The sequence below is a fragment of the Leopardus geoffroyi genome, chromosome C1, assembly GCF_018350155.1.
Source record: "Leopardus geoffroyi isolate Oge1 chromosome C1, O.geoffroyi_Oge1_pat1.0, whole genome shotgun sequence".
Lineage (NCBI taxonomy): Eukaryota > Metazoa > Chordata > Mammalia > Carnivora > Felidae > Leopardus > Leopardus geoffroyi.
Window position 1 is genome coordinate 9,010,770 of NC_059328.1, and position 17,203 is coordinate 9,027,972.

At 48.2% G+C, this 17,203-nt stretch overlaps 1 protein-coding gene across 6 annotated transcripts in view; it reads left to right on the forward strand.

The window, feature by feature from the left end:
* Nucleotides 1-5,950: 5,950 nt before the first annotated feature.
* Nucleotides 5,951-17,203, forward strand: part of VPS13D (vacuolar protein sorting 13 homolog D) — a 257,770-nt gene continuing 246,517 nt past the window's right edge. For all 6 annotated transcript variants that reach the window (XM_045475674.1, XM_045475679.1, XM_045475675.1 and 3 more), the window contains exons 1-3: nt 5,951-6,072; nt 9,239-9,411; nt 15,247-15,324. In XM_045475674.1, coding sequence (XP_045331630.1) covers nt 9,315-9,411; nt 15,247-15,324 — 175 coding nt within the window. In that variant the 5' untranslated portion in view covers nt 5,951-6,072; nt 9,239-9,314. The remainder of the gene's footprint in view (nt 6,073-9,238; nt 9,412-15,246; nt 15,325-17,203) is intronic.

The following is a 17,203-nucleotide window of genomic DNA, read 5'->3' on the forward strand; positions in this document are numbered from 1 at the left end:
GTCCAGGCGGCCACCTGTGCTTCTGACCGATGGGCCGTGTGTCAGAGGTTCCCGTGACCCCTTCCTTGGTTTCCAATTATTTGCTAGAGCGGCCCACCGGACTCAGGAGACCAGATTACTTACTCGATTCCCGGTTTATTACGAAGACTCTGGAACATAAAGATGGAAGAGTTGCAGAGGGCAAGCTTTCCGGGGGGATGGGCTGGAGCTTCTGGTCCCCCTGGGTGTGTGCCCCCTCCGCCCCCACCCCTTCATGTGTTCACCAACATGGAGGCTGTCTGAACCCCGCCCTTTAGGTCTTTATGGAGGCCTTGTTCCATGGGCATGATTGATGAAGTCATTGGCCACTGGTGACTGGTTGAACCTCCAGCCCCTCTCCCCAACCCCCCCGGGGTAGAGGGAAGCGGTTCCAACCCCTTAATCGCAGGGTCGGCCTCCCTGGCAACCAGCCCCCATCCTCGGGCAGCTTTCCCAGAGTCAGTTGTGGTTGAAAGGGGCTTGTCATGAGTAGCAAGACACTCCTTTCACCTGTAGGGCTCTGGAGCTATTTCCAGAACTGAGGACACAAGGCCAAATAGTAGAACAAAAGATGCTCCCATAGCTCTTACCACTTAGGAAATTTTAAGCGTTTGAGGGGCTGTGAGGCCAGAAACAGAGGACGAAGACCAAATATATATTTCTTATTATAAATCACAATAGCAGAGGGTATAAATTTGGAGTAACTCAGGGCAGCCCCTCCTGCCTCTTCTTTCTTTTCTTTCTTTCTTTCTTTTTTTTTTTTTTTTTGAGAAAAAGCTAATGGAGGAGGGGCAGAGAGAGGGGGACAGAGGATCCGAAGCCAGCTCTGTGCGGACAGACTCACAGCAGAGAGCCCGATGGTGGGGCTCGAACCCAGGACCCGTGAGATCACCGCCTGAGTCAAAGTCAGACACTCACTGCGCCACCCAGGTGCCCCCTCTTTTTCTTTTTTGACCGTGATGGCGTGAGTGGTTTTGCTAAGGCAGGGCTGGCGTGGGGGGCGGGGGGCGGGTAGGGGGTGACCGCGGTCCTCCTCCGTCTAATCTTCACGCAGTCGTCGTTGCTATCGGGCACTCTGATGCACCAGCCCAGAAGTCCAAACCCAGGTGCCCAGGTGTGACCACTTCCTGTGTGACCGGAGGGAGATTAATTCACTTCTCTGTGCCTCACCCTTATCTGTAAAATAGGATTAATAGAGTGCTTCCCTCCGAGTTTGGAATTATTTGAGTTACTATCTGTAAAATGCTTAGAACTATGCCAGGCACATTGTAAGTGCTCAATACATGCTACTTACTATTTTGTGTGTGTGTGTGTGTGTGTGTGTGTGTGTGTGTAGGTGCTGGGGATCTCGAGTCCAGGGCAGCCAGGGTCCTTGTCCAGAGCTCACACGCTAGGAAGGGCTATGTGAAAAAATACGTGTAGGCCACGCCAGGTGACAGTAAGTGCTGAGAAGCTAGCCTGTGGGGTGGGTTGAGGAAGGCTTCTCCGAGGAGCTGGTGTTTGAGCAGAGGCCTCGCTGAAGGGAGGGCAGCACAGCCTTGGGACTCGGGGTAGGGCAGGACATGAGGTCGTGGGGGTGGCTTCAGAAGCCACAGAAAGGATGTAGGGTTTTATGTTTTAGCGTGTTGGAGGAGTCCAGGGAGTGTGAGAAGTTCCTTTTTTTCCCTTTCTTTTTTTTTTTAACGTTTTCTTTATTTCTGAGAGAGAGTGCAAGCGGGGGAGGGGCAGAGAGAGGGGGACAGAGGACCCAAAGCCGGCTCTGAGTTGACAGCAGTGAGCTTGACTCAGGGCTCAAGTCAGGAGATCACGACCTGAGCCCAAGTCAGACGCTGGATGGATTGAGCCACCCAGGCGCCCCTGGAGTGTGAGGAGTTCCTTAAGTTGTCTGGTCTGCAACTTGGGCAACTGAGCTTCAGTTACTTTATCTCCATAACTGCCCCAGGAGATAGGCAGAGTACCCATTATCCCTGCTGTGCAGAGGAGGGCACCTAGGGGCGGGGCCGGAGGTTTGATTTTTATCTAGAGTCAAGTTGGGAGGACAGCCTGTTCCCTGTGGGAGGCTCCTGATAACCACCTCCTTAGAATTTCACCAGAAAGTCAACTGAGGCCTGGGTTTAAAGGGCAAGTTCTCTCTCTCTCTCTCTCTCTCAGTCTCTCTCTCCTGGGACTCCCCTGTCCTGCCTGGAGCTCCATAGTCAAAAACCAGTGAGCAGGGCAGCATCCGGAAAGCTGGGAAATTGAGCTGAGAGGCTGCTTGGGGCAAAGCTAACAGTGAGGAGTCCCTGGATTGTGTCCCAACGTCACCGAGGACCGGCAGTGTGAACCTAAAGCAGCCGCTGTCCCTCTCTGGAGCTCAGAATCTCCACCTGTAAGATGAGGGGGCTGCCCTGAGCTGCGGTCTGTCCTTGTACTTCCCACAGGGCTGTCTGTATCTTCACAAGACAATCTGTGCCTGCACGGTCACATTCTGTAGCCACTAGGCGTGTGCGGGTATCGGGCACCTGAGTGCGGCTGGTCCAAACTGAGATGTGTGAACTGCATCCCAACACAGAGCACCGAAATTTGAAGACTTCGTGCAAAGCATGTTTATAGAATATGAGCGGTCGATGCGGGGCTCGAGCCCATGAGTGGGAGATCTTGACCTCAATCCAAGTTGGACGCTCAACCGACTGAGCTACCCAGGCCCCTCCCCCCCCGCCCCCATGAGGGCGGAGATTTTTAAAGTATCACCTTTATGGAGGAATGATTGACAGAAAACACAATTTAGCAATTCTAGGTGTGCACTTCAGTGAATTGTGACAACTGTATACAGCCTTGTGATCACCACGACAGTCAAGATACAGAAGTTCCATCACCCCATAAAGTTCCCTTGTACCCCTTCTTTTTTCTTTTTTTAAATTAAAAAAACTTTTGGGGTGCCTGGGTGGCGAAGTCGGTTAAGCGTCCGACTTCAGCCAGGTCACGATCTCGCGGTCCGTGAGTTCGAGCCCCGCGTCGGGCTCTGGGCTGATGGCTCAGAGCCTGGAGCCTGTTTCCGATTCTGTGTCTCCCTCTCTCTCTGCCCCTCCCCCGTTCATGCTCTGTCTCTCTCTGTCCCAAAAATAAATAAACGTTGAAAAAAAAATTTTTTTAAAGTAATCTCTATACCTAACACGTGGCTCAAACTCATGACCCTGAGATCAAGAGTCGCATCCTCTACAGACTGAGCCAGCCAGGTGCCCCCGACCTTGGGTCTCTTCTTGGGTCATCTCCTTCCTCCAGTCCTGGCCCCTGGCACCCACTGATCTGCTTGTGCCATTGTAGTTTGGTCCTTTTTGGAATATCATACAAATGAAATCATAGTATGTGGTCTTTTGTAGTCTGGCTTTTTACATGAAGCTAATGCTTCCGAGTTTCCTCCAAGATACTGTCTGTATTAACAGTTTGTTCCTTTTTATTGCTGGGTAGTAATCTGTCATACGGGCACAGGACAACCTGTTTATCCATTCTCCTTTTGATGGGCATTTTGATCGTTTCACTAATAGTCAAAATAGTTTTTGACTGTTATGAATAAAGCCACTGTGAACATTCTTGTATGTCTTTGCTTGTACATGTGATTTCATTTCTCTTGTGAGTAAATATTTAGTAGGAAGATTGCTGCTTGTTAAATGCACCTTCAGATTGATTACAAATTGAGGGCACAAAGACTGTAATACTAGTTGAACAAATGGTGTCCTGGGATTGGATTAAAAATGTATTTATTTTATTTTATTTTATTTATTTTATTTATTATTATTATTTTTATTTTTGAGAGAGCAGGGGAGAGGGGCAGAGGGAGAGGGAGAGAGAATCTTAAGCAGGCTGCGTGCTCAGTGTGGAGCCTGATGTGGGACTTGATCCCATGACCCTGAGATCATGACCCTAGCTGAAATCAAGAGTCAGATGCTCAACCAACTGAGTCACCCAGGTGCCCCTCTGCATTTTTAATAGACTCCCCGGGACAGCCAAGTGGTTCTGTGCTGGAAGGTCTGGACTCTGAGATCCTTCAGCTCTAATGGGCTGCTTCCCTTCCTCCTTTCATCTGTGGAGTCTGAGGTTTTACACCCAAACCTCAGCTGCTGAGGTGACCCAGAGTTGAGACTCTGATCTGTTGGTCCCACATCAGAGGAATTTCAGCCCACGGTCAGGTCACCTTAATTAGCTTAGCGTTATGAGGGTTGATAATTATTATGGTAAATACACTCATTGCCATCCTGCTTCCTGCATCTTTTGACTTTTTATGAGCCTGAGGTCTTCTTCCTGTCTTTCTGGTGCTAATGCAAGACGATGTGCAAGATGAAGTCTGATTTGTTGACTTAGTCCTTCATTCACTTGTAGCACTTTTACTTATTTTTTTAAAGTTTATTTATTTATTTTGAGAGAGAGATAGAGTATGCACGTGTGTGCAGGGGAGGGGCAGAGAGAGAGAGAGAGAGAGAGAGAGAGAGAATCCCAGGCAGGCTCAGCACTGTCAGTACAGACCTCCATGCGGGGCTCAAACTCGTAAACCACGAGATCACGTCCCAAGCAGTTGATGCTTAACTAACTGAGCCATCCAGGCGCCCCCGTTTACAGCATCTTTAAATGAGTCTTTTCTGTGCAAGGCAAAGTCTAGGTGCTGAAGAGGCATCTGTGAAAAAGATAAAAATCACTGTTTTGGGGGGAACTTTTAGGGTGAAGACAGGTAACAACCAAAAGATAGACAAATAAGGTAATTGCAAATAGCATTAAGTTCTATGAAGAAAGTACAACAGGGTAATGGTTGAAGGGAACTTTAGATAGGGCAGCTGGGAAAAATCCTCTCTGAGGTGTAATGTTTGAAGCAAGAAGGAACTGGCTCTAGGACTATCCAAAGTTGTTCTGTAATCATCAGCCACACAAAGTTATTGAGCACTTGAACCGTGGCTGGTTTGTATTGAGATGTGCCGGAAGTGTGAAACACACACCAAATTTCAAAGACTTACTGTACAAAATCCATAAAGTATCTCATTAATTCACTTTTCTGTTGGCTACCGGCTGAGATGATCATATTTTGGACATATTGAATCAAATGAAATACGTTATTATTTTCACTTTTTCCTTTTTAAAAAATGTACCAACTAGTAAGTTAGAAAAATTGTGACGTGGCTTGTATGTGTGGCTTGCATAATATTTCTACTGGACAGCATGGATCTAAGGGAGAAGCATCCTAAGTAGAGAGAATCGCAAATGCAAAGGTCCTGAGGCAGGAACTGAACGCTGCCGGGGTCTGAGTGAGCCAGGGAAAGAGTGGCAGAAATAGGAATGGACCAAATCCAGTAGGAGCTTAGTGTTGGCTCTGTAAGGGGATGGATTTTATTTAACAAACAAACAAACAAACAAACAAAACAAACTTTTTTTTAATGTTTATTTATTTTTGAGACGAAGAGAGCGCGCCAGCCCAGAGGGGCAGAGAAAGAGGGAGACACAGAATCCCAGCCTCCCAGCTGTCAGACTGGAGCCGGAAGTGGGGAACCCATGAACCGGGAGATCACGACCTGAGCAGAAGTCGGATGCTTAACCAACTGAGCCATCCAGGAGCCCCAGGAGTTCGATTTTAATTCAAGTATAAGGGGGGTGGGGAGCTGTTTTAAGCAAGGAAGTGGCTTAGGCTCAATTATATTTTAGCAGACCCCTGTGGCTGCTGAGTGGAGCACCCGCTGTGGATGGGCCAGATGGAAGGCAGGGCATTGTAGGAGGAAGAATCCTGCGTTCCCACACTGTCGCAGCCGGACGAATTGGTGGCCGTGTCCTCCCCTGGGACTCAGTTTCCCCCTTGTAAGACGGGGCTCATTGGGCCCGTCTCCAGCTCCAGCAGCCCATCCGCCAGCGGCCGCCCCGGCGCCAGGGGGCGCCTCCTCGATGACTCGGCGCTCGGCTGGCCAGGCGCCGGCGCGTCGCCCGCTCGATTGGTCGGGTCGGGTCGGGCCGGAGCGCCGCCGGCCAGCGCCATTGAGGAGCCGGGAGAGGAAGCGCCGCGCAGCGCCGGGCTGGGCGGGCGGCCCGGGACACCTACAGGTACTGGCCGGGGCGGGGGGCGGCGGGCAGGGCCCGGGACTGCAGGCGGGCGTGGGCCCGCTGTCGGCCGCCCCGGCTCAGCTTCGGACCTGGGGCCGGGGCCCGCCCGCGGGGAGCGCGCCGCTGGGAGCCCGGGGAGCCCGGCGTCCGGCCCTCCCGCCGCCTGAGCTCCTCCGGGGGCCCCGGGGCGTCCGCGCTCCCGACGGCCCCGAGCCCGCCGCCTTCTCGGGGACATCTGCGTCCCAGCCACCGCGGGCACCCCAGGGTCAGACGGGCTTGGGGCTGCCCGAGCTTCCCGGGACCCCGGCGTCCTCGTCCTGGGAGTCCGAGCCCCCGCCGGACCCGGCACCCTTCCCGGGGTCCCGGTAGCCTGGTGCCCTGGGATTGGGGGCGGTGTCAGCCCGCGTCTCTCCGCCTGAGCGGCGGTCCCCACGCGGGACACCCGTGCGCGGGCCTCCGTACCTCACGCCCGGGAACGGGGCGCGGGTCAGTTCTCCAGAGTGTTTTGGCCACCCACCAGCCTTCTGGGGTCGCGCTCTGGGATGGGGACGTCAGGCCTCTAGCCAGTCTTTACCCCCGCTCCCCGGGGTCACACCCCGGCTGAATCCCTCCTCCCAGGGGCGGGACCCCAGGCTCTGGGCGCCGTCGCCTCCGCGCTTTATCTGGGAGGTGGGGTCTCTGTCCCCTGGAGCCCACGGGGTACAAGAAGGGCTATGGGCCCCTCGCCTTCACGGGCAGCCCCATTCCTGGGGGCCCCGGGGCCTGGCAGCTGCCCCCTCTTGTCTTCTTTCTCATAGCACCCCGGCGCCCGTGGCACTCAGGCCCGGCCGGCTGGTGAGGAGCGTCCTGGTCCCTTTGCCAGTCCTACTCCCGGCTTTGGCCGCCCCTCGAGGGAGGGGCCTGGCTCAAGGTCACTCCCGGCTGTCTGTCCGCCTGTGGGCTGAGCCCTGATCCCCAGTGGCACCTGCCTCACCGATTAGGGGAGGTCAGGTGGGAGTTAGTGCCGGGCGGCTGCCTGGAAGCCCTGGTGGACGCGAGCGTGTAAACACTTTGGGATTCTAGCCAGTCTGGCGGCCCTTCCCGACACCGGATTCCTTAAGGAAATCCTTGAAGTGGCTTCCAGCCTGGTCTAGATGCTTAGCAGAGCTGATAGATGCTTTCTGGCTTGAGTCTTAATTTACTGACCAGGGCATTTACGATGCTTCTCGCCCCATCTTTTTGGTAATCTGTGTTTTGCATTTTCCCACCTTGCGGAGGGGTGGGGGGCGGCGGAGGTAGAGTAGGGCCTGATTCCCTCTACTGGGAGAGCATTTGTATTTGGCACTTCAGAGAGAGTTTGTTAGCATTTTAGGGGTCAATGGCAGTAACTTCAGAAATAAAGAGTACTCTGATTTTGGCACCTTGCCTGTTGGAGTCTACATAGTAAGGCTAGATTAGTCAGGTTCACATTTTGTTTTCACAGATTCACTTGTTTAAAGATATAATAAATAAATTTTTTTTTTTTTTTTTTTTTTTTTTTACCAGACTGGTAAACATTTCTTATTTTGAAGAATTTGTTCTTGTAACCTCTTCTTTAAATACAGGCATCCAGTGATCTCTAGCAAATTCTTAGTTTTACACAAAATATGGCCTAAAAAAAAATCTCTGGAAAGAAACTAGCATTTCATCAGATGCTCTTTAGCTTCTGATTGTCACTGTCGTTGATGGCAAATAGAAATTAATCTTGCTTGTTGACAAATAAATTCAGTCTTTCCTGGAGGTTGAGTTAACTCTTATGGGGCCTTGTGTGTTGGGATTTTGTCGGGCGGTGGCCTTTCATTTGGGTTAAGTGTATCTTTTGGCACTAAGATGAATCACCGGGGGGTGGGGCAGAGTGCCTGGAAAGGATCCTGAAAGGGCTGGTTCCAAGTAGGACACATGTCGTAGCAAACCTGTAGTGTCCAGCATGGTGGGCTGGTATCTGATGTGCTTGGCTCAGAGCAAGATTTGGAACTCGCAGTTCTAATTGGGATCTACCAGCTGGGTGATTTTGGAGCCCATTTAGACGTTTATATCTTGGGGCGCCTGGGTGGCTTAGTCAGTTAAGTTTCACACTTTGGCTCAGGTCGTGATCTCACGATTCGTGACTTTGAGCCCCTCATTGGGCTCTATGCTGACAGCTCAGAGCCCGGAGCCTGCTTTGGATTCTGTGTCTCCCTCTCTCTCTGCCCCTCCCCTGCTCTTTCTCTCTGTCTGTCTGTGTCTCTTTCTCTCTCTCTCAAAAATGAGTAAACATTAAAAAAAGTTAAACCTTTTATGTCTCAGGTTCCATCATGTTAACTTTTAGTCGTACTAAAAGTAACCTATATATTTTTTTGTAATACTAATAAACACGGTTATTATCATGGGCAGTAGCAGCTCAGGACTATACTAAATACAGTAGCTGGAACCAGAGGATTTCTTGTGTTTGTGTTGCTAAGATAGTTCATTGTATCAGCAACCCAGGGTTCTGTCTGGGTACCTGTAATGCAGTTCCAGGACATTTAAGAATAGCGAGAAACCACTGCCTTCTCCCTGTCATTTATGTTGTTTTATGAATGATCCTGATGAACACATTTGCAACATGGAATTAGGGAAGGCTTACAGAGGATCGCTGCCAAATGTGAAGTTCATTGAAATCTCTCAGGGTATTTTTTGCCTTCATCTAGGACAAGGTTCTTCAGCCTCAGCACTGTTGACATCAGGCTGGATAATTCTTTGCTGCGGGGGAGCTGTCTTGTGTGTTGTAGGATGTTTAGCTGCTTCCCTGGTCTCTACTCACAAGATCCCAACCGCAGCCCCCCGTCACGATAATCAAAAATGTCTCTAGACGTTGCCTAATTGCATTTGGACGAGAATCGCTGACCAGGACAGTCTACTTCCAAGGTGAATTCCTAAAGGCAAGCAGTTTAATGATCAGTTGCATGGAAAAGATAGACAACTTGGAGTTCTAGGTGTTTTTTGGTAAATTTGTGACTGTTCCTTGGTTTGATCCTCTGCCAACAGGGCATCTTGCAGTGCTCGTCACCCCTTTTTTTCTTAAACCTGGGCTTTGCATTCGTCCACCCTCAGGGAAGGCAGAGTAGAAAATCAGCTCAGAAAATGATCTGTTTTTTTCTGTTGATTTCCTTTTTTGTTTCCTTCATAGATTCTTCTATGACCATGAGAGAGAGAAATAAAGAATGATCCATGATTTTTAAACACCTTGTCTTGAGGATATAGTCATGTTGGAAGGTCTTGTAGCCTGGGTTCTCAATACCTATCTGGGGAAATACGTCAATAACCTGAACACTGATCAGCTCTCTGTTGCACTTCTGAAAGGTAAGTGTATCTCTTTTTGGTAAAGTATGCCTTTGCAGATGGCATTTCTGTTTTTTTTAATATTCTTTTTGTTGTACTGAGAATAATAAAACATAATGCCCCAGATGGCTTTGTACTAAATATGTGTTAAAGGAAATATGTTCTCTTATATGACACTGATTATTATTACGGGGTAACTTAATGTAGCTGTATTGCTATAGATTTTAGGGAACTATTAAATATATATATATAAAAAAGACTATACTGCTGGTGACTCTGCTTTATCTCAGTTAACTTAAAAAAATATTTTTTAAATGTTTATTCATTTTTGAGAGAGAGAGAGAGATAGAGAAAGAGACAGAGCGTGAGTTGGGGAGGAGCGGAGTGAGAGGGAGACACAGAATCCAAGACAGGCTCCAGGCTCTGAGCTGTCAGCACACAGCCCAACGCTGGGCTCAAACCCAAGAGCTATGAGGTCACGACCTGAGCCAAAGTCGGACATTCAACCAACTGAGCCACCCAAGTGCCCCAATCCCAGTTAACTTTTTTAACTTTATGAAGCTTTATGGAGGTGGCCATGTAGTGACAATGGCATTGGCTTGGCTTCAAATCCTGTTGTGTTACTTATTACCTTTGTGAACAAGTCATTGAAATTCTGAGCCTTGGTTTCCTTAGAACAAATGGGTGATATACCTCTCCAGTGTTGTTGTAAGGATCAAACGGAATGATATTTAAAGCTCTTATCCTGCTGTGTGTAATAGACACCTAGTCAAAGTTTTAAAATATGTTACTGTGGAGTCTTTGACAGAATTTCTGAGGTCCTGTCTTGCCTAGTAATAAAGTTCTATAAAGTTTGAGACATTTTAGCCTTTACAGGCCTATCCTCGGTAAATGCCTGTACATGATTTAACGCAGTCCAGGGATCTGGTGTGAGCATTGGAAAACCTCTTTTTTTCCCCTTCTTTTTTTTCCTTAAATATTTTAAAAATTTATTTTTGAGAGAGAGAGCATGAATGGGAGAGGGGCAGAGAGAGAAGGGGTCGGAGGATCCCAAGCAGGGTCTGCGCTGACAGCAGTGAGTCTGACGTGGGGCTCGAACTCATGAACATGACCTGGGCTGAGGTCGGATACTCAACTGACTGAGCCACCCAGGCGCCCCTCCCCTTCTCCTTGTTTTAATTTAAGTTCTTTGTGCTCAACTCACATTGGAACATTTGAACAATCTAGAGAGAGGAGATAAAGTCAGTCTGCAATCATGTAGCATCATAGAAAGTGGGAAGGAGATCTCAAATATGGCGGAAAGCTCACCTTCTGGGGGTGTGGGTTTTGGCCGGTGGACCGGGACAGGTTAGTGGAGATGACAGTGGTACATATTGTGGCATCTGAGAATAGGGTGCCAGTGGTTCACCTGTCACCAGAAGTATTGCTTTGCAGGTTTTCCTGACCCATCTGAACCAGTGAAAGGATTTTGGCAGCCACAGGCTGTGGGGAGCCCCGCCTCCTCCCTCCCTTTCACTGGAAATTGAAGTAGGTTTTTTCTTAATCTTTAACTTCTGTCCTGACCTTTTTCCTCCCTGTCCTTAGAAGGGAGTTGCTGAGTGCAAGGTGAAAGTGACCAATCTGTCAGGGAAGAGGATGTGTTCAAAGTATGAGAGTAGTGTCGAGTTCACCTCTTTGGTCACTTACTGAAGTTCTCATACATGCTACAAAGCTAACCAGGTGGCACAGGCCAGGAAACAGGGCCGAGAAAGGGAATTGCAAACCATACCCTTGCTAATAAAAGAGCCAGCTCTTTCAAGAGTGATGTGGTAAGAGGATGTTGGCTGAAGAAATGAATAAATAGAAATGTGTGGTATCTGATGTACCATGGAGTCTATACTAATAACAGATTTCTAAGCTCAGTTTTAGAATCTGTCTCGTAATGACAACTATGTGTATCTCTCTGGTGCTTCAGACTGCCTTTCTATGCTTATTTCCTATTTAAAAATATTCTCTGTGCAGAATAAAAAACTACTTTTTCTTTCCTAACCGGTATTAGTGTGATGCCCCGTGCTTACAGATTCAAAGCACATCACAGTGCTTGGCTAGGAAAGTTTGGGGCATCACAGTTATAGTTAAAGCAGTGTTTGGAGGCAGGGGTTACAGTATGGGAATAAGAATGTTATTTCAGTCCATCTGGAGATATTTAGTATGCAAGATGCTTTGGGAGATGCCAGGAAGATGGACATAGTGATCAAGAGTATGGGTTTTGTAGCCGGACTGGCTTTGAATCCCATTTCCTCCATTTACCAGTAACTTGGGCAACTTACTCCAATTCTTCATGAATTCTCAAATTCTTCCTGTCCGTGAATCGGAGAGAATATTAACGGTCTCATGAGGTTCTGAGGACTGGACACATTAATGTAGGTCAAGTAGCTTAGAACCGTTCTTGGCATACAGCGGGCCCTCAGTCGATGTTAGTTACCATCATCCTCCACTGTCACGATCGTCAGTCTATGATTGGCGTGGGTTGGACTTCAACCGTGGATTGTGCACAACATACTGAAAGTAATAAAACTGTAAATAGCGTACAAGTAGTTGAAGGAGAGAGAGAGAGAATTTGTATAAGATGTTATTTGTTTAGTCCCTCGGCAAACACCGTTGTGTGCCTGCTTTGGGTCTGGCTCTGTGCTAAGGGGCGATACAAAGAGCGGGGACAGGAGAAGATTCTAGGAGCTCAGGCCTAGGGGCTGGGCCTAGTCTCCCCACTCACAAGCTACTTGTGACTGTGAGCAAGTTACTTAGGCCTCCTCTCCACCCCCTGCGCCTCTTGCCAGCTGAGATCAGGCAGATCTAGGGCGGGTTCGAGCCCTGCTGCTCAGCGGCTCTCTGAGTTTCAAGCAGATCGCGTATCAAGCAGATCAACGTCCCTCACGTTGAAATGGAGAAAATAATAGTATTTCCTCATGTTGTTGTGCGGATTGAATGAGGCGATGCATATTGAGTGCTTGGAACCAGTCAGATCTCACTCAGTGGTACCTGCTATTACTGTTCCTGTTCCACGTCCGCGTCTGTGGTCCTTGCCCTTGGACACCTGCTATCTTGCTGAGGAGACAGAAATGATACAGCAACACAAGACAGTAGGTAGTAACTTATTATACCAGAGACACAGGCAGAGTGCAGTGGGGTGCCGAGGAGGGGGGTCATCCATCCTGTTCGTAGGACCCTAGGAGGCCGCAGTGCAGGGTCTCGATAGGCGGCGTGGGACGGGTCACGACATTGCAGGTAGCATGAAGCTTGTGAGCATAGGCCGAAGGTGGAAAGCTCACAGGGCGTGTTTGGGATGGTTTGGGGCCAGAAGACAGCAGCTGCTGGTGTCATGTCGGGGAGGCAGGACTTCAGGCTGTGGGCATATCTCTATTTGTGACCCAGCACTTCGGCTCCCTCTCGTTTTTGTTCCTATAAGCCCTGAACCTCAGGCTGGCTTTTTTTTTTTTTAATTCTTTTAATGTTTATTTGTTTTTGAGAGAGAGAGAGAGAGAGAGAGAGACATCGTGAGCAGGGGAGGAGCAGAGAGAGGGAGGGAGACACAATCTGAAACAGGCTCTGAGCTGTCAGCACAGAGCCCGATGTGGGGCTCGAACTCCGGAATGGCGAGATCATGACCTAGTCTGAAGTCGGACGCTTAACCGACTTGGCCTCCCAGGTGTCCCGCTCAGGCTGGCTTTTTAAGTGACACAAAGCCGAGGGAGGAGAATTCAGTAGTCATTGGTGATGACTGAAAAGCAGCCGGCCTCTAGATTTACCCCAGTTCTAGGGACTTTGTTTCTTGGTAGCCTAACTAAGCTGAGGAGTTTTTGAATGAGACATCCAGGAATAAGCCTGTGTGTTATCTGCCCGGAAATAAACGAACAGCGCTCTCATTTATAAAGTGCTCACCTCCTCTGGGTCCCTTGAGGGACCTTTCCCAGCAGGGCCAGTTGTGGGTACACATTTGAGTGGGTGGGGAATCAGAGAGCCTTCCGACTGGAAGGCTTCCACTGCCACCCTTTTGTCTGATTCCTTTGTTATTGACTCGCCTTGAGCGGCCCTTCTTGTTCTTTCCTCGGTCTCTTCTCCTTCCTCGACCACCTCTCTTGCCCTCTGTGCTTTAATGTTTCACGGCGTGGACTGCCTGCAACTCCTTCCACTTCCCGCAGGTGGATAGCAGCCAGCTGCCTTTGTGACAGATGTGGGCATTGAAAACTAGGGCAGATGATTCAAATCACAAATGACGCTCTTCAGAAGAAGGAGAAATGATATACTTTCCCCCTCTAAGTCCGTTTCAACTGTTGAGGAACATGTTTCATGTCCTCCTCCCCTCTTATGATCGTTTACTCCCCAAATGTGGAAATAGGGTTGCATCCGGGCTCTCTGGGGTTATTAACTTCTCCTTGTGGCTAGTCTTTATTTTTAATTTACTTATTTGAGTGTGTGTGAGAAAGAGAGAGGTGGGGGGGGGGCAGAGAGGGGGAGAGAGAGAGAATCCTAAGCAGGCTCTGCACTCCGAGCTGAGCCTGACCCGGGGCTCCATCCCATGAACCATGAGATCGTGATCTGAGCCGAAATCAAGAGTTGGACGCCTGACCGACCGAGCCACCCAGGCACCGCAGCTCTTTGGTTGGTCTTTAAGCTTTGTGGGGACCCACATAGATACGTTTCTGCAAAAGTCTAAAACATAAGCTGCTTGCATTTGCTCAGCATCTGCCAAGTTGCTAGATTTGAATACTTCTTTAGAAGCCAGTTACCCACAAGTTCTGAACAGTCATTTAAAGGAAAAAATAATTGTTTCTTGTATTAGTTTGTCTTTGGCTTGCTTGCCTTTCTTCTGAGTTCTCGTACCAGTTAGTGGTTGCTGGGTGGTTGTCGTCTGTACTCCCTTTTCTCAGAAATCGCCCGAGGTCATGCAAACAGTTTTGTCGAATGTTGCCTGTCTCCGCCCTTCAGGATGGGGCCCTGCCTCCTCTCTTCACATTCCCAGTGGCCAGCTCAGTGCCTCCTACACACTGAGGAGTCACCTCTGGGAGAGCGAGAGGTCAGCCGCTCCCTCTTGACTGTGCCTCAGTCGCTTCAGAGACATCTTGGACCTCTGGGTTTAAGTCCTATAAAAGCTGGGTCTGACAAGGACCTTCAGCCGTGGTTTGTTCTTTGCTTTCTGACAGGCAATTAAGCCTGCAAGTGGAGATATGGAGGAGAACATGTGGAGCTGGTCTCTCCAGAAGGGAGTGCAGCTCCTTTTGATGACCAACTTTATTTAACTCAGGGGCTCTCAGATGTTGTGTGCAATATACCCATTTGTTGGGGAGTGGGGGGTTTGCAGGAGCTTGTTAAAAATCACAGATTTCTTGTTTTAATCCCAGAGATGTCTGGGCAGGGGGCCCAGGAGCCTGCATTTCTTTCCAGGTGATTCAGATGTTAATGGTTCTCTGCTGAACATGCATCTAAACTCGTCTAAACTCGGGGTCTGCAACCTAGCCACTGGCCAAATCCAGACCGAGAATGTCGCTTTTATATTTTTGAAGGCTTGTAAACAACAACAACAACAACAGAGAGAATATACAACAGAAACCATAAGGCTTGAAATATTTACTACCTGGCTTATTATAGAAAAAGATCCCAGGCTAAACCCTTCATCCTCAGGCAAGCTTCGGCTGTCAGAGGGGGTTGGTCAGGAAAATAGTGCAGATAAAGTCCAAGGGCTAGTCTGGCACTGCTGCTGGCTTTTTATAGCTGGGTGGAGATGGAAGACTTTCCCTTTAACCTGCAATGATATGCACACAGTAGGCACCTACTGCATTTGCTGGATGAACATTTCATGATGTTGTTTTTATTTCTTAGGTGCTGTTGAGTTGGAAAACTTGCCGTTGAAGAAAGATGCCTTGAAAGAGCTGGAATTACCCTTTGAAGTCAAAGCTGGTATGCGGACCTCTGAGGCCGAGAGAGGCGGTTTTGAGTCTTATACTGCTTGGGATGTGAAAGCTGAGAGCCCTTGAGTTTGGCTGTGTTTGAGCAGGAAGAGGCAGGATAGGAAGTATAGACTGTAGATCAGTCCTAAAGTGTAGCCTTGTCTATCAGGATGACCTTGGGTGGTGGTGGGGAGGTCAGGTGTTCCTCAGGCCCATTGAATCAGAATTGGCAAGGGAGTGTCACTGAACCGGCATTTAAAAAAAAAAATTTTTTTTTTAATGTTTATTTATTTTTGAGACAGCGTGAGAGACAGAGTGCAAGCAGCGGAGGGGCAGACAGAGGGAGACACAGAACCCGAGGGGGGCTCCAGGCCCTGAGCTGTCAGCCCAGAGCCTGACGCGGGGCTCGAACTCACGAGCCGTGAGATCGTGACCTGAGCCGAAGTCGGACACTTAACCGACTGACCCACTTAGGCGCCCCCAACCGTCATTTTTAATAAGCACCCCCAGGTGATTCTTGTGTTTCTTAAAGAACTTCTAGATACAGGGAGTTCTTATTTTTGGAGAATTCTTTATATTATGGAGAGACAGTTTACTGAATGAAAGGTGGGCTTTGGAGCAATGTGCTTGGGTGTATTTTCCATATCTGCCATTCTCTGGCTATGTGACCTTGTGGAAGTTCCCTCACAACTCTGTGTGTGCCTCGTAGTCTTTAAGATGAACGGATAATTGTTGTACCTGCATCAGAGGGTTATGGAGAGGAATACATGAGTTAATGCATTAAAATTACTCAGAACGATGCCTGGCACACTCATAGATTTTTGCAGTTATTATAGGAGTTCTGCAGGTTTGGTAAAGAAACAAGAATGGTCGTGGAATAAAAATATTCTTTGTTAGGGCACCTGGCTGGCTCAATTGGAGTGTGCAACTCTTGATCTTGGGTTTGTGAGTTCGAGCCCCATGGTAGGTGTAGAGATTATTTAAAAATAAAATATATTTTTTAATTTCTTTTTTTTTTAAGTTTATTTATTTTGAGAGAGAGAAGGGGAGGAGCAGAGAGAGAGGGAGAGAGAGAATTACAAGCAGGCTCTGCGCTGTCAGCATGGAGCCCGACTTGGGGCTTGAACCCATGAATCGTGAGAGCATGACCTGAGCTGAAACCAAGAGCTGGACACTCAACTGATTGAGCCACCCAGGTGCCCCTTAAAAATAAAATCTTAAAAAAAACAAAACAAAAAAACTACATTCTTTGTTAAATGCCCATGTATAAAATTAGTCCCTATTCAGACACCACTCATCATTCAATAATAGCCTGTTGATGTCATTCTTTCCCTTATTTTTGGATACTTATATTAAAATAAAATGCAAGTACAATGCAAATCAGTTGCTAGGTGAAATAAGATAGAAATCTTGCAAAAGATTTAGACTTTCTTGAAGTCAATTCAAGTGATGGGTGAACTGCCAGAATCATAGGCAAAGACCCTGACCGATTAGAATCTTAAAGAACTCTGGAATGATGATACTGTGGATGTTTCCAAAAGAGTTATTATTTGAGTATCAAAGGATTCAGAGAGGTTCTTGGAGGAAATTGATGAGGTTTTCTCATATTTTTGCAAAAACGACCCTATTTGTATTCTGCAAAAATTAAATGAAATGTAACAGAAGTTATATTTTGCTTGTCGTCTATCAAATATGCCTCTTCCTCCCAATTAATTTAGGTTAGAATTGCAACTGCACTCTAATTATTGTTAAACTCTTTGTGGTGAAAACTGGTATATGGTTTTGGTTATAATATTAACTATTAAATATACAAAACTTACTTGCAGGGTGCCTGGCTGGCTCGGTTGGTAGAGCATGCGACTCTTGATCTGAGGGTTGTGAGTTCAAGC